This window comes from Myotis daubentonii, chromosome 7 (genome assembly GCF_963259705.1).
Source record: "Myotis daubentonii chromosome 7, mMyoDau2.1, whole genome shotgun sequence".
In the NCBI taxonomy this organism is placed as follows: Eukaryota; Metazoa; Chordata; class Mammalia; order Chiroptera; family Vespertilionidae; genus Myotis; species Myotis daubentonii.
Window position 1 is genome coordinate 45491918 of NC_081846.1, and position 23246 is coordinate 45515163.

The window sequence follows — 23246 nt, forward strand, 5'->3', positions numbered from 1 at the left end:
ATCTAATTAGAAAGCAAAAGATATTTTATAATCATCAAACTATATCAAAAAAATAAATAAAATACATCAGAATATATTTTAAAATAATGAATGTAAGCTTATTTCCCATCTCTCTTCAGTCTTCTCCCCAACATTTCAGTCATCATTTTTTTATTATTTCTTTTTTATTATTTTTAAATTTTTTAATTAAATTCAGTCAGCATTTTCAGATGGATTATTAACTATGTTTAATTTAAGAGTAGGAACTTCTTCTTAATAAGGAAGTGTTGAAATGTTTAGGGTGAGACGCTGGAGGGTGGTAATATCCGTTAGCTGCATTTGGAAAGACTGGGGATCAGAAAGTGACTGTTAAACCCAAAGAATTAGAACTAGTTCTCAAGGATTCACTGAAAGGAAAACAGTTTCCTTAAAAATAATGGTAACTTTAATATACAAAAATGAGTTGTATTTCCATATATAAGCAACAAACAATCTGAAAAATAAATTAAAATCATTTCAGTTACAAGATCATAAAAAATAATTTGGGGGCAGGGGGAGAGCCCAGCCAGTATAGCTCAGTGGTTGAGCATCAACCTATGAACCAGGAGGTCATGGTTCAATTCCAGGTCAGGGCACATGCCCAGGTTGTGGGCTTGATCCCTAGTAGGGGGCATGCAGGAGGCAGGTGATCAATGATTCTCTCTCATCATTGATGTTTCTATCTCTCTCTCCCTCTCCATTCCTCCCTGAAATAATAAAAATATGTTAAAAAAAATAATTTGGGAAGGATAAATTTAACCAGGGAGATGTAAGATTTGTACACTAAAAACTATAAAACATTATTAAAAGGGATTAAAAACCTAAGTAAATGGAAAGACATCCCATATTCATGGATTAAAAGACAATATTGTTAATATGTCAATACTTCCCAAATTGAAGTACATATTCATTGCAATTCTTATCAAAATTCCAACTTCCATTTTTGCAGAAATGGATAAGCTGATCCTAAAATTCATGTGGAATTTCAAAGGGCACTGAATAGTCAAAATAATCTTGAAAAAGAAGAAAGTTGGAGGGATCACACTTCCCAATTTCACAATTTATTACAAAACAGTGTAATAATCGAAACAGTGATTGTATTGTCATAAGGATAGACATAACGATCAATGGAACAGAATCGAGAGTCCACAAGTACACCCACACGTTATGGTTAACGGATTTTCAATAAGGTTGCCAGGATCATTCAACGGGGAAAAGAGAGTCTTTGCGACAAATGGTGCTGGGACAATTGGATATTCTATACACATGAATGAGGCTGGATCCTTACCCTTACACCGTATACAAAAAATAACTAAAAATGAACCACTGACCTAACTGTAACAGTTAAAACTATAATAATCTTAGAAGAAAAACATAGGCATAAATCTTCATGGATTCTTGGATATGACACCAAAAGCAACAACAACAACAAAATAGATAAATTAGTCTCTATTAAAATAAACTTTTGGGTATCAAAGAAGAGGATCAAGCTAGTGAAAAGACAGTCTGGCAGTTACCCAAACAATGAAAAAGTTACTACATGACCCAGCAATTCCACTCCTAGGTATAACATAACAGAATTAAAACCAGGTATTCAAACAAAGACTTGTAAACAAATGTTCATAGCAGCATTATGCATAATAGCCGAGGGGAAAACAACCAAAATATCCATCAACTGATGATGGGTAAATGGTGGTATATCCATAAACAAATATTATCTGGCCATAAAAAGAAATGAAGTACTGATACCTACTACAAGGATAAACCTTGAAAACATTATGCTAAGTGAAAGAAATCAGACACAAAAAGCCACATATTGTATGTTCCCAAGTGTCCAGAATAGGCAAATCCACAGAAACAGAAAGCAGATGAGTTTCCCAGGGCTGAGGAGGAGAGAGAGTGGAGTACCCAGTTTCTTTTGGGGGTGCTGAAAATGTTCTGGAGCTACGTACTGGCTGGCAGTAGTTACACAAGTTGGTGAATGTACTGGAAACCACCGGATTGTACATATGGTAAATTTTATGTTATATGAATTTTACTTCAATTTTTTTAGGTTAAACAAAGTAACAAAAAGCTAAACAGTTGGCAAAGACCCAGCAAACCTGACATTGGGTTATTTTCAAAACCCAGCTCTTTGGTAAAGCAAACCAAGTTGCCATAGAAACTCTGCCTTACCGGGAGCAGCTCTCTAGTTCTCAAGTCCCACATCTTGCCTTACTGACATCAATTAATAGAGTTCCTGGTGTCGGCCCTAATCATCATGCAGACAGATAAAATTTAGTTAATATCCTTTACTCCCTCCCCAATGCTGAAAAATAAGATAAACAGAATCTATCTCCATAATTTTCCGTAGTCATTTATTTCAGTAGCATCTGTTTATGATGATTTACAAGAATTTGGCTGGCAACAAGAGTTGCAGGAAGCATGTGCATAAAGGAATTTTATTTACATATTTTTCCTCCTTCAGCTCTATAGATACTGAAAATGGTCATGTCTTAGAAATGCAGGCTAGCTCCAGTGGTAATGATTGCTTTTTAAAAAGCCATACTGGATGGTCTCCAAGAAGTGAGAAACATTTACAGCTATTTAATTTAGGAGACAAACTTGAGGATCAGCCTATAAAAGAACGTGTAATCAAATAAAAATAAGAGAAAACTGAAATACTGGTTCCCGCTCATATGAGATTTCGGCTTCCTTAGCACAAGCTCACAGAACAGTCTGTCCTTGGGTATTTGAGTAGGAGAGAAAACCACTCTCCACAATATCTTTTCCTCTGAAATGTTACAGCTTAGCTCCACGTTCATATATGTGAGTCTATTTCATCATTCTTGGTATGATCATTTAACTATGTATATCTCTCCCATATACTGTATATAGTTGTTTTGTTTGTGTGTGTTTTTTTTAAAAAAGGCCTAATAGAGAGAAGTATGCAATATGTAGTGATGCTGCCATTTATCTGAGAAGGCAAGAGGAGGGTACAAATATATATTCATATTTGCTTATAGTTTTGAAAATCAGAGTATACGTCATAAAACCTTTTAAATGTTTACCTATAGAGGGGAGAAGGATCAGGGTGGAAGGACGGAGATATCATCCAGGCTTCTCTAAAAACATCTTATCTGTAAGCTTGACTTTGAAAACATCGTGCTAAGTGAAAGAAACCAGACACAAAAAGCCACATATTGTATGTTCCCAAATGTCCAGAATAGGCAAATCCACAGAAACAGAAACATGTAACTGTTTTACATCAATCTACACTAATAAAAGAGAAAAATGGTAATTGGCGTACGACGATACCCTTTTCATTGGCTAATCAGGGCTATATGCAAATTAACTGCCAACTATGATTGACAGTTAACTGCCAACTAAGATTGGCAGTTAACTGCCAACAAGATGGCGGTTAATTTGCATATGTAGGCACAATGCAGGGAGGCGAAAGGGAAAGCAGGAAGAAGCCCCCTGCCACTGACAGTGATCGGAAACCCAGGAGGGAGCTAAGAGCTGGGGGGCAGGGCAAAGGCGGCCCTGGGGCCGCCTTTGCCCTGCCCCCCAGCCATGATCGGAGAATCAGGCGCCTTTGCCGCCCTGGCCAGTGATAGCAGGAAGTAGGGGTGGAGCCAGCGATGGGAGCTGGGCACGGTGGAAGCTGGCAGTCCCGGGAGCTAGGGGTCCCTTGCCTGGGCCTAAAGTGGAGCCCACGATTGTGGGGCCGCTGCAGCTGTGGGTCCCCGCTGCCCGAGCCGGACGCCTCAGCCAGAGGCGTTAGGCCTGGGCAGGGGCGGAGCCTGCAACCACAGGGAGCTAGGGGTCCCCTGCCCAGGCCTGACACCTCTGCCGGAGGCCTCAGGCCTGGTCAAGGGGCCGATCCGGTGATTGGTGATTGGAGGGTGATGAGGGTCAACTCCTCTGGCCGAGGCATCAGGCCTGGGCGGGGCTCAGAGCCAGTGATGGGGGGAGATGGGAGTCCCCTGTCCAAGCCTGATACCTCTGGCGGAGGCGTCAGGCCTGGGCAAGGGGCCGATCCTGCGATTGGAGGGTGATGGGGGTCAACGCCTGAGGGCTCCCAGTATGTGAGAGGGGGCAGGCTGGGCTGAGGGACACTCCCCCCCCCCCCACACCCAGTGCACAAATTTCGTGCACCGGGCCCCTAGTATAAAATAAAATTAAATTCTAATTTTTTTTTAAAAAAAGGAGCCTTTAAAATCAAATGCAAAATAAAACAAATGAACCTAACAACGTATCAAAGAAAGGTTACAGCTCAGGAAATAATGCTTCCAATGTTGGGATTCCATCATGTTAGTTCTCTCTACCAAAATCTCAGGAATTTTCCTACCCAGGACACTCAACTTGTCTTTTGATAAATATTTAATAAATATTTGTTGAGTGTCTACTACATGATAAGGGTATTTGGATCAAAGATGGTCTACAGAGGGAAATAAGTTAAATGAACTATGGGTGGCAGGTATTATGTGCCATGATCTAGGTATGTAGCCAGATCTATCAGAAATCCTCCCAAGGGTGTTTGGTGCTAATACCTCTCTTCTTGGGTTAGGAGAGCATGCGTGGGCTCTTGAGTCTTCAGAAATTACTCAGCCTTGTTGAGTCACCTCATCTCTAAAGTGCCTGCTATGAAGAACTTACATACTGCACTGAGCACTGAGCACTGAGCCTGGTGCCTAGGAGGTGCCCAGCTGACTCTTGTTTGCCTCCTTTGGCAGATAGTCATAATGTTGGATTGAGCACTGCTGCAATCATGCATTATCAGCAGGTACTTTCATCTGACAATGAACACTTGCAACAAATTCAAGTCCGGGGATTACATAAAAATGTTCATTTGGCCAGCTATGCAGATTGGCAATCTCACAGGCTGAGCCCACCTGCAGAGAGCCATGCCTCCATTTTGGTTTCCAGTTAAGCAGCTCACCTCCTCTCCCTCCACCCTTGGACTACACCCAGTTTCACCTGAGCAGCTCAGGTCTATAGATCAGCCCCACACTCTGAAAAATCCCAATCTCCTACCTTCCTTCATCCCGGTAATTGAGTTACTGCACTTTCTAGAAATTTATTTTAACCCAAGATTCAGGCACAACAATGTTAATTACAGCATTACTCATAATAGCGATTGTTAATAATCCAGATATCCCAGTAAACTATGTATACACACACACACACACACACACACACACACACACACACACACACACAAATACTGTATAGCCATTTGAAGTGTTTTGACATTCTTCATGCTAAAGAAGTTGTACATAAAACATAAATGCAACCTTATAAAACAAAATGCAGGGGAGATTGACGAAACTCAAATGTTAGTAACTTTTAACCTTAAATGTTTCCTTTATTTCTTGCTCTTTCCTTCAAACAAGTCTTGCGTCATCTGGATATTATCTTGGAAAAGGCCCTCTACCTGGAACATGTCAATTTCTCTGCAATCAATCCATTCCTTACACATTCCCAAGCAAAGATCCCCAGCTGCCTACTGCCTTCCTAAGCTTTAGTCCATCCTCCATTGGCTCACAGCAACACTTTTGAGGTTCTTGCTCTCCTCTTAGCATTCTTCTTCCCCAATGTTGTAGTTAATCTAAGGAGTCTTCTACCTACTGGAGTTTAATGCCCCCAGTTAAAAGGCTGAATGGTTTCAAATATCTATGCTGAATGATCCAGTACCCTGGTTCCCTACTACCCCACTCCCAGCCCCTCCTGACGGCACAGCCCTAGGCCCCCACCCAGCCTGGCCTGTCTCCCTGCTCAACAGGGTTTCTGCAGAAGCCATTCAGCCAGGCTTCCATACCCAAGACACCTTTATTCTCACCGACAGAACCTGAGTAGCCCCCTCCCCTGCTTTTCTGAGTCCTAAGGCAGGCAAGCTCAGGTTAGTTTTAAAAAATAAATGTAACAAAACCCTAACACACCAGTCTAGCTCTGCCACTGTGTGACATCGGACAGTTTTGTCACCTCCTCTGGATTTACTTCATCTTTGAGATATTACCCCATAAATGTGTGGTAAACATTAACATAACACTTGCTCACCTTTTATTTCCCTCAGAATTTGCTGTGACTCTCCTCTCAAAGTGGAATCCTCTCCAGCCTGGCTCCAAAGCACTCAACTCTTAACCGCAAATAACCCAATTTTCTACCTGACCTTGAGCCATCAGTTCCCTCACTCCTTCGTTCTAAAAATAAAGCACAAATAAAGCCCTCCTACAGCCCCCTCTACTGCCTTTGCCCTCTTCATTAGGAAGTTACTTTAGTCCATTATAGTTTAGATTTCGTTCTCAACCCTAGTAATGGCGATAAAGGTAGGTACCATCTCAACCTTGGATAATCAGGTTGGAAAGACAAATATACAGGCAATTCTTGCTCATTTGGGGCAGGACTGTCATAACGCTACTTCTCTACATCTGATCATCAAAATTTTGAGTTCTCTCAACTCTAAGGATGGTGTGTGGAGCTTCCAGTGGAGTGTGTGGAAGGAAGCATGGGGTCCTCACTACCAAGGCTGGGACTGAGCAACTGACCTAAGGTTTCCTTGTCAGATGGGAGTCATTACAGAATCCATGAGCCTAACCACTGTTAGGTAAGAAATGCTTGGTAATGAGAAAATGCCAATTTTCCTCTCTTCATTCCTAATCAGGTTATAGGTTTGTGTCTTAGTTTCTCCACTACATTGTAAATCCTTTAAGAGTTAAGGCCTTGGGACTCAACTGTTACTAGTCAATATTTCTAATGAAAACCACTATCAGTTCATAGTAGTAAAACATGACAACACCACAATGTTCCAAACCACCACCAATTTGAATAACTCTAAAAATGTAAGCTTCCTAATCATATACCTAAAAATTTTAGATTATAATTTGGGTTCTTAAGATTCCAGTTTATGAAGATATCCATTTCCTTTGGATCTACATATGTTATAAAACTTCAACCCAAATAGGCCATATTGCCTGTCACAGTTTTCACAACCCTCCAAAAACGTAAAAAAACAACAACACAGAAATATAGTTCCTGTGCCATATGAACATAAGGCTGCAGCAGGATCTGGAGCATGGGCTGCAGCTTGCCAACCCTGGTCTACAGAATTGGGTTAAGAGCTTTCAGACCATCCCTTTTTTGTCTGGATTCTCAGTCCTAGAACAAGTTTCAAAGCACAGCATGCCTTTAAATAAATACTTGAATGGTTGATAAAAGCAAGCTAAGTATTGTGAAATCGCTGTTAGTACTTGTGTTGGCAAATGGTAAGGGAAACACTGCAAAACTTCAGGGGCACATGTTATTTCTATCTGGCCATCTAGCTGTCTGTCTTGGTAGATTTTCTGATCCCAGCTATCAGACATTCAGAAACTTAATGCACAAGGGAGATTAGAAAAGGCAGAAATAGTCTGATGTTTAAATAGGAGGGAAAAAATTAAAATTCAGTGCAGTAAGATTGAGCATTATAGACTTAAAAAAAGACAAGCTAGAACAAAATGTTTTATTATCAAAATAAAAACTTTATATAAAAGCATTACAGATCAAAAGCTCTATTTACATTTATTGATTCAAGTTCCATGTATGCATCACTGAAAGGACACAGCAACAGGCTGCACTGGCAAAGGGAAATGGACCACACTCAGACCCACCTCTACCAAGTGATTAATGCGAAAAAAATGGGGGGGGGGGTCGACACATGAAATCTGCCCAGAAACTAAACTGGCGGAGATGTCAAGTCAACAAACTGGAAAGTCACCCATCTCCAAAAAGGCACTTCTCGTTGCTCTAAAAGTGCTTGAAACCTGAACACTGAACACGAACCTCGTGCCTAGCTTTCATTGGTAAAAGCCTCTACCTTATGTCTGAAAACAAAAAATTTCTTCAAGAAAACAAAAACTGCAAATTGTATGCTAATATTAGTATCAATTTTCCAAGCAAAATGATCAAGAATTTGAAATGCCTTACATTTATTAAATGAAATAAAGTTGGCAAGCTACCATTATACTGAAGGTTACATCATGAATTCAAACCACCCTATTTCATACTAATTCCCTAGGACCGTGGTCAGCAAACTGCGGCTCGCGAGCCACATGCAGCTTTTTGGCCCCTTGAGTGTGGCTCTTCCACAAAATACCACGTGCGGGCGCACGTACAGTGCGATCGAAACTTCATGGCCCATGCGCAGAAGTCGGTGTTCGGCCTGGGCGAGTCTATTTTGAAGAAGTACTGTTGATATTTGGCTCTGTTGACTAATGAGTTTGCCAACCACTGCCCTAGGATGTCTTTTCTATAATGACTGCGAATGTAGCACTGTCCACAATTCTTTGGATTGTGCCAGTTTGAGCCCGATGTACCACCCAACCTCATGGTGGAAAAAATCAGCAACTAAATCCCAGTGATGACTACTTGTATAATAAGCACCATAATGGAATATTCTCATTAGAGGCATCCAAAGTAACATACCCCACTTTCCAACAATTACCTCATTCCTCCACATCGTTTTTTAAGAATTTCGGGCCTTGATTCTGTAAGAAATGTCAACTAGTGTGACCATCATGCCCACTGTTTTTGTGTCAACAAGTTAGAGGGCTGATCTCAATAGATGTAATTAGTTAACACCACTACTGCGTTTCTAAGTGCTCGGTTTTATAGGTGGATTCCAGGGCTATTTCAACACCGATTAAATCAAACATGCTTTCATAAAACTGTCGTTTTAAAAGAATTCAGAAACGAGAGGGTGAGAGAGACCTACTGTAAATAGAGGGAGTTGGTGTGCGATGAGGGGCAGGAGAAAGCAAAGAAATGGCAAGAGGACAAAGCACAGCTGGAAACATGCCTCCGGGAGGCTGGGAAACACAGCCGATGAGATTAACTTGATCTGAGTTTCCTATAAACAAACTGATCATCAGAATTCTTAACTCTGGATTCCGCCGCGTGACACCATGGAAAACTTTAACAAGGAAGACGGGCGCAGTGGAAAGCAGGAAGTGGACCTTCCAAATACTATGCCTGCATCTCAAACTCCTGCTTCAGGCTGAAAGAAGAAAAGGAAACATGTCAGGGCATTGTTTTCAAACTAAGAACTCTCTCCTGAAAGCCTAATTCACTCTTTTAGAAATGTTTTTATTGAGTTATAACATACATGCTTTAACATATGTTGTGCACATCTTGAATTTATACACACACATGCACCCACACACAGATCTCCACTGCCCAGGTGACATAAAATGTTTTAAACATTCCAAAAGACTCTCAATGTGCCCCTTTCCGGTCAATACCTGCACCCCCACCCCCTGAGATAACCACTACTCTGACTTCTACCATCCTTTTATTAAGACATAAATGAATATAATATTTGGGTGTGGAAGAGAGAAAAAACACAATCATTACCTTTTCAAGTAAGCGTGCACATTCCCAAAGCCATGGTATTTGGCTAGGTACACCAGGACCCCAGTCGCACACCGCCCATCTCGCTGACGACAGAAGCTGCAATTGCAGATTCTTCGACAAGGCGGGCAATGCCAGTTCTGAAGAATTGTGAAAAGGCACAATTAAATCAAACCTACTCCCTCTCTCCCCCTTACTTATCTACTCCTATTTAACCTCTAAGGTGAGTATCATCAATCGCTTTTAAATCTTTTCATTTTTTTATTAAAAGAAAAAAAATCTTAACATGGTTAATATCCACTAGTCACGCCTAATGTTCCCTTAGGAATTTCAGCACAGAAAGTCATTCGGCATTGACCAGGGGAGAACATGAACGGAGAATCAGATTCCCCTGAACAGGCAGGTCCCGAGCTCTCGGGAAAGGGCTGACACCCACCCAGCACCAGCACTATGAATTCACCTGCCTTTCCCGAAATGAAAGCCCCACAACAGAAACCCTTTCTCCGATGCCATCTTTCTGGCCCCATCAGCTAGCGCCTGACCTTCAAAGCCCACAGAACCACCCTTCCGGGCACCTACTGGATCCAGCAGGGCGTCCTTGACCTCTTCACCGTAGCGGTTCCGAAGGCAGGGGCCGCAGAACTGGCCCCGAACGCCCCAGCACTCTGGGTTTCTGCAGTTTGTTTTGGTATCGATGGTTTTCTGGCGGCACTGATGACAAGTAGATCCCTACCAATAAAAAGCAAGTTAAAACAACAACAACACTGCTTTCTGTAGAGAAAACCAGCTTATTTAAAGAATGTCCTCCCTGATAGGTGGTCTGACATTTTGAATCTTATTTCCTATCTTATATACACATGTATGTGCTAGGACAGTGGTCGGCAAACCGCAGCTCGCGAGCCACATGCGGCTCTTTGGCCCCTTGAGTGTGGCTCTTCCACAAAATACCATGTGCGGGCGCGCACGTACAGTGCAATTGAAACTTCGTGGCCCATGCCCAGATGTTGGTTTTCGGAAAGGAGATAGACGAAACAAGTATACCAGACGAGTGTGGATGGGAGAGTGGGAAGGGGCCGACCTCAGCGAACGTACCCCAATCAGATTGAGGACGTTTTTAGCAAAGGCCAGCTTAGGAGTACCCTAATTAAGTTAATCACAATGTACCTACCTATATAGTTTAAGTTTAAAAAATTTGGCTCTCAGAAGAAATTTCAATCGTTGTACTGTTGATATTTGTCTCTGTTGACTAATGAGTTTGCCGACCACTGTGCTAGGACATGGAAAGTATCTCAAGCATGGCGATTTCATTCGGTTGGCAGATTCAATAGTATCTACACTTCTTTCCTTCAAATAAAGGTCTTAACGTGCAAGAACACTTGCCCAGAATCCTTTCTTATCTTTAGCACACCACCATCTACCCATCACCCATCTATGTAGACACGCCTAATAGATACACAGGAAATATGTGCTGGATGAACCAATTTCTAAACTAACACAAAAGATTTAACGCTACTGAAGACTGAGGAGGGCTAGATCCCAAGGATGCTACAAAACTCTCTTTTCTCATATGAAAGACTCAGGCACACATCCCATATGCCTGGACATTTAGAACATCAGCAAAACTCTAAGGAGAGAGGCTATCCTTCCTCTCACAGACGTTTACATTTTCATTCAGAAAGTGGAGGCTTTTACCAATGAGCGGCTGTATATCTTCTCTCGAGAATTGTTGCAAATGTTCTCCAACTCCTCCTCTGTAATCTCTTCCACTGAGCGGATGACATGTGGAAGGGTCATGGATCCAGGACGACGACCACGGGGCATGTCATCATCCTGCATAACAGCAAGCACGGGAACAGTGTTCTGACCGGCTCTCCTCAGTCCCGAGTCTCAGACACCTGATTTATCATTTTTTCACAGAGAATTCAACTTGGGAAATCTTTCTTAAGGCTTATGGAGAGGAGACAAGTCCTCAGTTTACAAGACACCATCATGGAAATGATTCCTAAAACTAAGAAAAGCCGACAAAGAAGAAAACTTTGACTCCTTCACCCGCTAACAAAAATCATCAAATATTCCAGACATTCACAACTTGCAGTCATAAGAGAATCCATTTATAGGACAGAAAACTTAAAAATGTAGTCAGTGTGGTAAAACCTTTAGACAGAGTTCAAATCTTACTCAACATAAGAAAATCCACACTAGAGAGAAACCTTACAAAGGGTAGTGTTATGTGTCAAAGCTTTTACCCCATTTGCAAGCCTTACTGAGCATCAGAAAATACTGAACAGAAACATTATAAACCTAATTTATGTAGCAATGCTTTTATTCAAAGCTCAAGCTTTGGGAATCATCAAAGAATTCAAGTAGAAAGAAACCTTACACATATGACTGAGATAAAACTTATGTTAAGTGTTCAAGCCTTACTCAACGTCAGAGACTCCACTGTGGAGAGAAATCATATAAAACTCATATATGTGGAAAAGCCTGTAACCAGGGCTCACACCTCACTTGATACCAGAATTTACAAGTGTGGGTGGGAGTACATGAAACACAGAATTTATTCTTGTATTTTTCCATACAAACAACTGTAAACCTACTTTTGCCAACCACTGTACCATTTTTGAGAGAAACCAAACAAATATATGGCAAGGCCTATCCAAAGTGTAAGCCTTGTGGAACATAACAAAATTCTTACCAGGGAGAAACTTTACGAAGGTACTGCGTGTAACCAGCTTTATGAAAAATGCACAACTCTGTAGTCATGACAGAATTCATATGAGATGGAAACCATACACATGTCTCAAGACCTTTAGCAATGGCCTGGATACACCAAAGAATTCCCACAGGACACAGACATTACAAATGTAATGAAGATGTAAGTTTAATCAGTTCTTTCAATGAACACACACAAAAAATCACACTAGGGGCACCAAGTCTATTACTTTTGAAGGTTAACCAATGTCAGATGTTAAATTCCAAGAGAATGAAAAGTTAAAATTGCCCTGGCCAGTGTGGGTCAATGGCTAGAGCATCAAATGCTCACCAAAGGGTCTCGGATTTAATTCCTGGTCAAGGGCATGTACCTGCATTGCAGGTTCGCTCCCTGGGCACGTGTGAGAGGCAACCAATCAGTGTGTCTCTCTCACATCAATGTCTCTCTCTCTCTCTCCCCTTCCCCCTCCCCGCCTTTCCATCCTCTGAAAAGCAATGAAAAAAATATCCTCAGGTGAGGATTAACAACAACAAAAAAGTTAAAATTATTTAAAACTCATGAGAATGCTGTATGTCAATGGAGCAAGAAAATCTGTGGAAAGTCTAATTATCTTCAGTTTATAAAATGTTCTTTGAAGTTTCTTGAAAAGTCTACACTGTTATTGATGACTTAAAAAAAATCACCAAATAACTTGGTATGACATTAACAATTCTGAGCAGTTTGAGAAGAACATTTAATGTGAATCATTTGGCGTTAGGCCTACAGAAGATGAGAAACAGAAGCGCAAGCACAAATGTGGAGAACTCACGTTCAAGTAGCCGTCCATGGTCTTCCTCTTTCTCACCAGCACGTACTTATCCTCCTCCTCTGCCTCCTCCTCCTCCGTGGGGAGAGCGCCACGGGACCCAAGGATCCGGGACCTTGACCTGGTAAGAGGACGTGCTCTCCGATCGGGGTTTCTCCGGGACGTAACACCTGGGAACGTGCGCCTCCGGGGTGTCTTTGGTTGCTAAACAAAACACACGACAGACCCATTTATTCCAGAATGAAGGGAAGTGGTACCTTCTCCTATGCATGTGTTTAAGTAAAGGGAGAGCTCCATTTTCTGATTTTCTGTTCTTTCTATAATGCATGGGAAATGAGCCCAAAAAACAGCTGCTATAATTTTGCTTTTGTAACACCAAGTCCTGTTTCTCTCCAACTGAGAAGTAATTTATTTATTCATCTACATAATAACGATGTAAGAATAAATCTCATTTTCCAAAACAACCTTTTCTACATCTCTTTTTAAAAAATATATATTTTTTTATTGATTTTAGAGAGGAAAGAAGAGGGAGAGAGAGAGATGGAAACATCAATGATGAGAGAGAAAGAATCATTGATCGGCTGCCTCCTGCACACCCAACGCAGGGAATGGAGCACGAAACCCGGGCATGTGCCCTGACTGGGAATCGAACTGTGACCTCCTGGTTCATAGGTTGACACTCAACCACTGAGCCACACTGGCCAGGCTCTACGACATCTCTTAAGCCCTGACACACTCACTGTTTCTACAGTACACAAAAGAGAATGTATGTGTGGCTTTCCTTCTTCCATTCCTTGCTAGCTTCTTCCTTTTCTCCTCAAGGAGGGGTAGGGAAGGAAAGTCTTTTCTTTTGTACCACAGCAGACAACACCAAATTCCCCCGAGTTACACCAGCTTAGTTCTCAGAATACACTCACATATATTAGGCCATGACTTGGTTAAGAAATCATTTCTTTTTCCTTCTCAGATTTTAAAAACATTGATTACTATGCATCTACCATGAAAGAGAAATGTGCAAATGCTGGAATACAGGAAAAATATTTTCCTATCTTTATTCTGTGCCCTTGAGGGGTTTAGTCTGGTTAGAAAAAAAGAGAAATAACCAATCAAAAGGGGTCTGAGCACTGCACAAGCCTGGCATAGGGAGGCCACACCTTCCCCAGGAAGAAGAGTCCCAGAGGTGTGTTAGGTTTCCTCTATTTCCTCTTTGTCTACAAAATCCCTCTTACACACATCCCCACACCGCTCTATGAGAAGGTTTCCTCTTTGTCTATAAGATCACACAAAATAAGGAGACTGGATTTACAAATATCCTAACAAACCTACCTCAGACCTGCCCAAAATGCTACTGAACAAACAAGGAGTTGCACTTACTGATCGGGGGCCTGGGAGGGAATGCCGTCCAGGGAATGAGCCAGGGAAACTTTCTAATTCCGCCATTAGCTTTGCAAGCTAAAGGGAAGGAAACGAAGCAGAAATTATTGGTTTAGCATAACTGCTGAAAATGAGCAACTTATGGAAATTACTGTCGAATATCTCAGAGTTTCTGATTTCTCCTACACATTTACCAAGACTAATAGATTTTTTACAAAAGGAAAGTGAGCTTAGGGAAAGAAACACATTTGAAAGCACACACTGTAAAAATAATGACTTCATAGCTACACTGAAAACAGTTCTTGACACAGATAATCAACAAGTGGCTTAGAGAAAAGCTGGAAGAGCTCATTCTAACACATTCCAAGTGAGACACCTACCATTGCTTTGTTTTGCTTTATATTTAAAGCCCTTTTCTCCAGAAAATTCATGCCATTTTCATCTTCTGAATCAGAGTTGGAATCAGCCACAGATTTCTCGGGGGGTGCAGGAGCTGCTGCTCTTTTGCTGGCTGCGCCCCTGGTATTTCGAGCTGGAAACTTCATGGCCACCCGGAGAGGCCCGGACCGTCTGCTCTGACTGCGGGTCCTGCAGCCGGCACGGTCTGACTGTAATCGCTGGTTAAGCAGAACAATTGAGTTATCAGTGACTTGTCTGCTGAACAGGCTACATTGCCTCTGAACAAAAGATGCTTGCATCAAATACATTTTAACCGGCCACTTGAATGGTCAATTTTAATTGGCAGCTCTGGGTAACAAAACCGGGAATGATCAATACATACAACAATCTGAGTGCAGGGTAACTCCGGCAGCCTATCTGGGACACATTGTGATAAGCCATATTCACAGCTCCTAGGTCAGTGGTTCTGGGCCTTTTTTTTTTTTTTTTTTAAATGTGACAATCCCAACTCTCTTTTTAATTTAAAAATAGATCTTTATGTATTTCAAAATTATTCCTACAGGAACAAATATGTGCTCTCCCCTAAACATGATTTCAATGCGAATGGCAATATTAAACTATACTGATGATGTCTCAAGGCTTTAATCTACTTTTTAAAAAATTGTAGTAAAATATACTTAACATAAAATTTACCATTTTAACCATTTTTAAGTGTAGAGTTCACTGCTATCAAATACATTCAGATTGGTGTGCAACCTTCACCACCATCATCTCCAAAACATTTTCATCACCTCCAACTGAAACTCTGTGCCCTTTAAACAACTCCCTGCAGCCCCTGGTAACCACCAGTCTGCTTCCTGTCTCTATGAATTGACTACCCTAGATCCCTCTCTAATCCACTTATCATAAGGCTAAAATGAGAAAATTCTTATTTTAAAATAATGTAGGCTTCCATCATTAAATATGTGTTAAGATCGGCCACTGGGGAAATGCAAATCAGGATCACAAAATACCACTTCGCACCCACATACATTGCTGGCTGGAATGTAAGATGGTGCAGCCACTTCGGAGAACAGTCTGTCAGAGCCTCAAAAGGTTAAACAGCTACTCTATAACTCAGCAGTTACACTCCTAGGTAGATACTCAAAAGTGTATGTCCACACAAAAGCTTGTACATCAGTGCTCATAGCAGTCTGTACCATAATAGCCAAAAGGTACAAACAGCCAAAACATCTATCAACTGATGAACTGATAAAGTGTGGTATATTCACACAATGGAATGTGATTCAGTAATAAAAAGATGCTAAGTATTGGCTTATGTCACAACATGGAAGAATCTATGTGAAACAAGCCAGTCACAAAGGACTACATATTGTATGGTACCATATATTACATGGTACCATTTCTATGAAAAGTCCAGAATAGGCAAACCTATAACGATAAAAAACAGACTGGTGGTTGCCAGTGACTGAGTGTGTTGGGAAAGGATGCAAAGTGACCGTTGATGGGTACTGGGTTTCTTTTGGAGTAATAAAAATACTATCCCAAAATAGATTGTTGTGATGGTTGAGAAAAAAAACAAGAAAAAAAATCCCCCATAAAATCCCAGAAAGTGAAGACCCACTTTCAAAATTCAAAACTTTCTAAAATCCCCACAGCTTTTACTACTCTTCATGTACTTTTCGGATACGCAAATTGAGACTATAAAATGACAAAAAACTTTCATGAGTTCCGAAGACTTTTAATTGATTGGCATTTTATTGATTACAACACTCAGCACCTACAAAGAATTGAAACAATACCCAGAAGTGATTTGGGCTGCAGACTATGATTGGGTCACGTCCAGATTTTCAGAGCTGCCCTGGCGATAACGCCAATATGCACGAATTTAGACCAGTATTACTTATTACAGGAAATACTGCACTGCCATGAAGCTATGAGAGCCATAAAAACATTCCCTGGTCAGGCCCTCTCACTCATGTCAGCGTCACTCAAGTGTGGTTCCAGGCGGTCAGACCACATTGAGCTGCAGAGCATGCACCTGACTGCAAATCAACACACGGCTTCCTTTGTCAAGAAAGTCTTGCTACCAAGAAACCATCTGCAGAACTGAACAGTATGTTCAGGGAGAGTGGAACCCAGGTGGTGCAGCAGCAGCAGCAGCAGCAACAGCAGCGGCAGCAGCAGCAGCCTGAGCAGGAGGAGAGGTTAAAAAGGTAAGGCAGTGTGTGCAGGAAAAGGAGCGAAAGTGGAAGCAGGAAGGGCCCTAATTGTCTTTATCTGCACTCGGGCCCTAGCGTATGCGTTACCATCACTGGTTTTCCAAATGCATGGATCTACTGTGGGAACATTTACCCAAGGCCTGGTCTATGCCAGGCACTGGACTGGGCACGGGAACCTAACTGTGAATGGAACTAATCTTGAGGACACAGGTGTGCTTCCTCTGATTAGGCTGGATATCTGTGGCAATGGAAATCTGGAGGTTGGCCAAGTTTACCTTAGCAGTTTCCAAGATTTTCCGAGCCTACAAAACGTTCCAGGCTTTACACATAGGACTACTTCAGTAAACTGCTTTAAGACCTAACTACTCTCAAATTTTAAAACGGTCAACAGAATCTCTGGCATGACTCAAATGAAAATTATAAGAAAAAAAAAAAAAGCTCTTTAAAAGCAAGTACATCACGCCTCAAAATGTACCTTACTTCTTGATATTGGTGAAATTCTCCAACTCACCATTCCATCTTGAATCTCACTCTCTGAGAAACCGCAAAATGATTCATCGTCAGAGTCGGCGTGAAAAATGCTGGCCAGTTTGTTAGTGACATCTGGCCTTGTTTTCTGTAAAAATCCACAATGGTCTAACACATCTTGCACCTCACTTTCTGAGAAGCCGCAGAAAGATTCATTATCAGAGTCCTCATAAAAAACATTTGCCAGTTCTTCACTGATATCTGACCTGAATTTAGGTTTCTGTAAAATAAATAAATAAATGTGGTTGTGCATCTTCCCCCCTCTTTCAAGAACCAATTTCCCATAAACCGTGCAGAGAGCAAATCACATTCACAAGTGCACTACAAGAGAATAGCTTTTGTTACAAAGAAAAACGGTTCAGAGGTTTACAAATGATTTCTGAGTTGTTATGGCAAATCATCAAGCATGTTAGGTTAGGCGACATTTCAAAAGGATAGAATAAGTAGCTAATCTGCCTCCAACAATTACTACCTAGAACCACAGCAAAAAGTGAAATGAAATTACAGTGCATACTGTATTTTCATAACCGCTGTATAGAAATGTAGGCAAAAAGCAAGCCGTTTTAATCACGCACAAAGCACTTGGGGCCTTTTGAGCACTGCAGACTCAATTCTGTTTATTCTCAGGCAGCACTTACTGTGTTTGCAAAATTATCAGAAGCAAAGCTGTCACAACTGTCATCAGAGGATGACGAGGTTTCCATGGAAATCAACTTCACATAGCTGAATTTCTTGAAGTTCCTCTTTCCTCTGTGATCCTTTTGCTGCAAATGGAAATGGCAGTACCATTAAGTGGGATGCTCACTACAGCAGCTAACTAAAACATCATTTTTTAGTTTAGTAGCTTCAAACAGCACAGACATATCCATTTTTTAAACGCTGTATAGGAAAAGGGTAGAATTAGCAAATGCTACAGAAAATTTTTCAAAACTAACTAAAATCCTAAAAAGGGATCCCCTCTGAAGGAAAACTGTAATGATATTTATCAACTTAAATAAATATCTGTAGAGCTACCTCTCTACCGACCTGAAGAGCCACCAAGATCTTAGCATTATACTGAGCTCCCAATGAGTTTAATGCCAAACTCCCAGAATCCGCCCTTTAAAAAAAAGTAAACTGTATTTCAAAAGTGCAAAATGGTGGAGTGATCTCTCTCCCTCAGCTAAAAATCAAGCTAATCGGGTCTTCTGCTGCAAGCCGTGGGCTATGCACTATGATACTAAGTCCCCAAACTACAAAACTGGACACAGCACTTCTACTTCAAGATGGCAGGCTTTCAAACAGGCCTTGTTCCGATCAGGGCGGGTAAAGTGATTTCAGCACAAGTCCTTACAAATAGAATATATCAACACAGTGAGCAAATAATTGTTCAAGGAGCCAAGTTAAAGGTCAAACAGAACTCCAAACCCAGGGAGTATGCCAATTCCACCCCAGCGCTCTACTAGCCTAGCCTGACTTTCAAGCTCTTAACAGTCCCCCTGCTATACAAGTCTTAAGTTTTAAGAAGTCCTTTCATAAGGCACAAATTACTTGTAGATATAAAAATGCTTCTTTCATTCATACTAGCTGTACCGGTTAATAAGGCGGATTTTTTTTTTCAATAGATGGAGTTACACATATATATGCGATTTGATATGTATGCTATTTTGTTGTATTGACAACAAGCTTCAAAGCTTCATGTCAAATTTTCTGAAGGTATTAACATCATAGATATTTTTTGTGCTTAAAAATGCCGAATTTTGTGCCCCCAAAAAAGAGCATTTGCGGGAAGTTTTAATTGATTACTTTATTTTGAAGAAAAGTGCTGCTGAAAGTTATCGTATACTTCGAGATACTTGTGAACGCCGGTTTAAACGCTTTAAATGTGATGATTTTGATGTGAAAGACAAAGACTGTCCAGGTCAACCGAAAAAGTTTGAAGACCAACAATTACAAGTATTGGATGAAGATGTGTGTCAAACTCAAAAACAACTTGCAGAAAGATTAAACGTTGCTCAGCAAACAATTTCCGATCATTTATAAGCAATGGGAAAGATTTTAAAGGAAGGAAAATGGGCGCCACATCAACTGAACGAAAGACAAATGGAAAACCGAAAAGTCATCAATAAAATGTTGCTTCAACAGCACGAAAGAAAGTCTTTTTTGCATCGAATTGTGACTGGCGATGAAAAGTGGATTTATTTTGAGAATCCCAAATGCACAAAATCATGGGTTGATCCAGGTCAACCATCAACATCGACTGCAAGGCCAAATGGCTTTGGAAAGAAGACAATGCTATGCGTTTGGTGGGGTCAGGAAGGTGTGTATTATGAGCTTCTAAAACCAGGTGAAACCATTAATACTGATCGCTACCGACCACAAATAATCAATTTGAACCACAAACAGAATGGGCCAGAAGACACGGCAGAGTGATTCTGCTTCATGATGACACACCACCACACACTTCAAAACCAGTTAAAGACACGTTCAAAGCTCTTGCCTGGGAAGTATTAACCCACCCGCCGTATTCACCAGACCTTGCTCCTTCAGATTAACACTTGTTCTGATCGATGGCATACGCACTTTCTGAGCAGCACTTCAAAACATACCAAGAAGTGGAAAACGGGGTCTCTGAATTGGTTTGCCTCAAAACAGGAAAAGTTCTACTGGGACGGTATCCACAAATTACTGGAAAGATGGGGGAAATAGCTAGCGATGGACATTTCTTTGAGGAAAGCACTTTTGATGTTTCTCTTGAAATTATCGTGTTTTCTTTGGATTACAAAATCTGCATTATTAACCAGTTGACAGTTAATCCGCATTATTAACCGGTTGACAGTTCATCTGAATTATTAATGGGTTAGACAGTTAATCTGCATTATTAACCGATTGACAGTTAACCCGCATAATTAACCGTAATCAAAGAAAACACGATAATTTCAAGAGAAACAGTCTCTTGCAAATAAAATTATTTTCATGATGATGGTACCCAACCATCCTATGCTCCTAAAGTAGACTCCATTCAGCCACCTTAGGAAGTTTTTGTCTTTTGTCCTTTTAGAAAGGCAATAAAATATGATAAAAGGTAGAGCTACTACATATTAAAAGGATCTCTGAACCCCATTTTTCAGATGAGGACATTCAAGGCTCCGGGAAGATGAAATTTATTGTCCAAGATCATAGGGCTGGAAGGAGAACTCAGCCTACAATCTCCTAAAACAGCAGTATTCCTGCATTACTGCAGGAATTATCACCATTTACTTATCAACCAAGGCAAGCACAGGCTCAAGACAGATTCGAGGAAGGCATTCCATTGGAAGCAGTCAGGGAAGTATATGCTGGGCTTTTAACAAGTCAGCACATGCCAAAAGTTGTTACTAGGCAAATGTTTGCAGGGAACGACATAGAAGAAACAAGGAAATACTTATGATTGAGATCAACTTTTTTGACAGACAGGTAATAGACTAATAGCACTTAGTAGGTGTTTTCGGTGCCAGGCACTAAGTATGCTTTCACATTATAATTCATTCTTTGCAACAAAGGTGTATCATTATTCCCACTTAACAAATGGGGAAACTGAGCTTCAGAGAGGTGAAATGGATTATTCAAGTCGAGCGATTGCTTAAATTTGAACCCAGGCATGTCAGATTCCAAGCTCAGCTACATACGGCTTTCTTCACCCTGAAAACCAAAGCCTAGTTCTTAGGATGTCTCCGAAACCACGTGCCCAACCCGCTCCCCCCACCCCCAGCCTCCCCACTGTGAACCTAACTCTGATATTTATTTTAAGCATGTCACATTCTTCCTTTTCACCCTACCCCCACCTCCTACCCTCCCCGGGGGCAGACCCCACGTTCCGGTTTCCGTTAAGAGCAAAGAGTAACGTTCCACTGGGCCAACATCCTGCAGCTTGAGAGTAAGGGCCCTGGGGGCTGGGGAAAGGAATGGGAAAAAAACGAAAGGCTGCAAATAGTTTGGACCTCCAAGTCTTGCAATTGTACTTAATCACCGCCTGGGACTAGAAACACCCCCGCCCGTGTGCGCCACCAAAGTGTGTGCAAGACCTTTAAACGTCCAACCCACCGACCCTGAGCGGTTAGAAGTGGCACAAGCGGGCGGGGAGCTGGAAAGGGCCGGGGCGCTGCAGGGCATGCAGGGTAAAGTCACAGGGAGCGCATCCCCCCGGCCAGGGTCGGGCCCGCGGACACAGTGGGGGCCCCGCGGACACTATGGGGAGACTGGCCAACTCCGTGCGCTGTCCGGCACGTGCACCTCGACCCCACGTGGCCCTGGATTCCCCACCGCTGCCAATCATCCTGCAAATCGCTCAAATCTCTGAACCGCCGCGCACCACTTGCGCACGCCCGGCGGGGACTGTCCCAGATCCCGAATCACCCCAAACTGCACAAAACCTGGGGCTTTCCTAAAGGGGCGCCGCCCAGGACGGCCACCCGCTGATGAGTAGCACTCAGTCCTTGGAGTTGGAGGGGGTCGGCCCGCACCCACCGTGCCCGCCCCGCAGGTTTGCCCACCAAGCCCTCACCAGCACGCGGCGAGCATCCATGGTGGTAGCCGGGGCCCAGGCCGGCGTTTGGAGAAGAGAGAGCCGAGTAACCGAGCGCGCCGCGGTCCCAGCGAGCAGCCGCCGCAGGCGGGCGGGGCGCACAGACCCGGGCCCCGAAGGGCGGGGCTCGGACCGGCTTTCCCGCGGTGGAGCGCAGGTCCTGCAAGCTGTGGTATCGGCCCGCCCGAGCGCCCGACCCGCTCAGCCCAGAAATAAAAGAGGCTCACTAAATATTCTGAACTCAAGTGAATTCCTTGGGGTTCCCTAAAATCCGCCTTGAAAAAGTGGTGTTTTGAGGGCTCCAGGACTTCTCTCTTTATGTTGCTGCACGGTCCTGAGCGAACGGCGCGAAAGTGGTTTGTATTGCTGGGGGGGTTAGCAAGATGATTTGCATGAATTCCGGGCTGGGAGAAGAAGTGAAGATGAGGGCTATGGGGAACCCGCGAGGGTCCTGAGGGTCTCTGCCCTGAGCATTTCCAATTCGGCCTGCAGTTTGCATTATTAAAAATCAAAGAATCAAGCACGAACTCCACTCCTTGTTTGCACTTCTTATCTGGTAGCCACGCCATTATCTATTCTAAAGCAACAAAATGTGTTAAATCCTGATCTCTCTTACAAGCAGAGGAAACCGAGTTGTCTTACCTAAGAGTTGAAGTTTCTAAATTAGAAAAAAAAAAAAAAAGGCATTGCTAAGACTTCTCTATTAGAGTGGATAGAAGCACGGTACTAACAGGGTTTGGAGATCTTTTCACTCGTCACCTAATTAGAATCAGCAAAATCAGAATGAACGTGAGCTATTTTTCATTGCTCTTTTACTCAAATCTGACACTACGACGAAATGAAGAGACAAATTTTGTAAAGAGCGGAGGGTGGGAGGGGGGAGAATTGCTTTTAGAAGAAAAAGCAAAATAATCTGGGTTGTTTTAAAAGACCCTAATTATAATCTTACATTTAAAACAAGTGCTTGAAATAAACACTCCATGTTCCCCCTTCAAAACTTTTTCTCTCTGGAATAATTCCTTTGTAGTAAGAGAGCATGCGTAAACACATTCCTTTCCTCTTCCAATGCAATTAATGCAAACGTTTGTGAGCAAGTAATAATGCACGAGAACAATGGATTGGAAGAGTTGGAAGGAACTTGGTCACCAGGTCTTCCCACCTTTCTAAAAAAACGCCTACCCAGGGCCGCAGTGCCACAGTGCAGGGGACAAAGAGCTCACTGTCTCAAGGCAGGCGCCTGAAGAGGCTTCTGGTCTGCCTGGTGAAATTCCTGCG

The 23246-nt window shown here is 42.1% G+C and overlaps 1 protein-coding gene across 5 annotated transcripts; it reads right to left on the reverse strand.

Annotated features, from left to right (window-relative positions):
- Positions 1 to 7487: 7487 nt before the first annotated feature.
- CDCA7 (cell division cycle associated 7) lies at positions 7488 to 22104 on the reverse strand. 5 transcript variants are annotated; one of them, XM_059704048.1, is made up of 10 exons: positions 21951 to 22104; positions 18067 to 18192; positions 17412 to 17648; positions 14660 to 14887; positions 14280 to 14357; positions 12909 to 13109; positions 11080 to 11217; positions 9967 to 10116; positions 9391 to 9527; positions 7488 to 9034 (listed from the first exon to the last, which is right to left on the reverse strand). In XM_059704048.1, the coding sequence occupies exons 1-10, from the start codon at positions 21969 to 21971 to the stop codon at positions 9004 to 9006; spliced, it is 1347 nt and encodes a 448-aa protein (XP_059560031.1). In that variant the 5' UTR covers positions 21972 to 22104; the 3' UTR covers positions 7488 to 9003. The 5 variants fall into 5 exon arrangements, with proteins under 5 accessions (XP_059560031.1, XP_059560030.1, XP_059560032.1 ...); XM_059704047.1 differs by having other exon boundaries at positions 14660 to 14896; XM_059704049.1 differs by having other exon boundaries at positions 14660 to 14896; positions 18067 to 18307; positions 21951 to 22065.
- Between the last annotated feature and the right edge of the window lie 1142 nt (positions 22105 to 23246).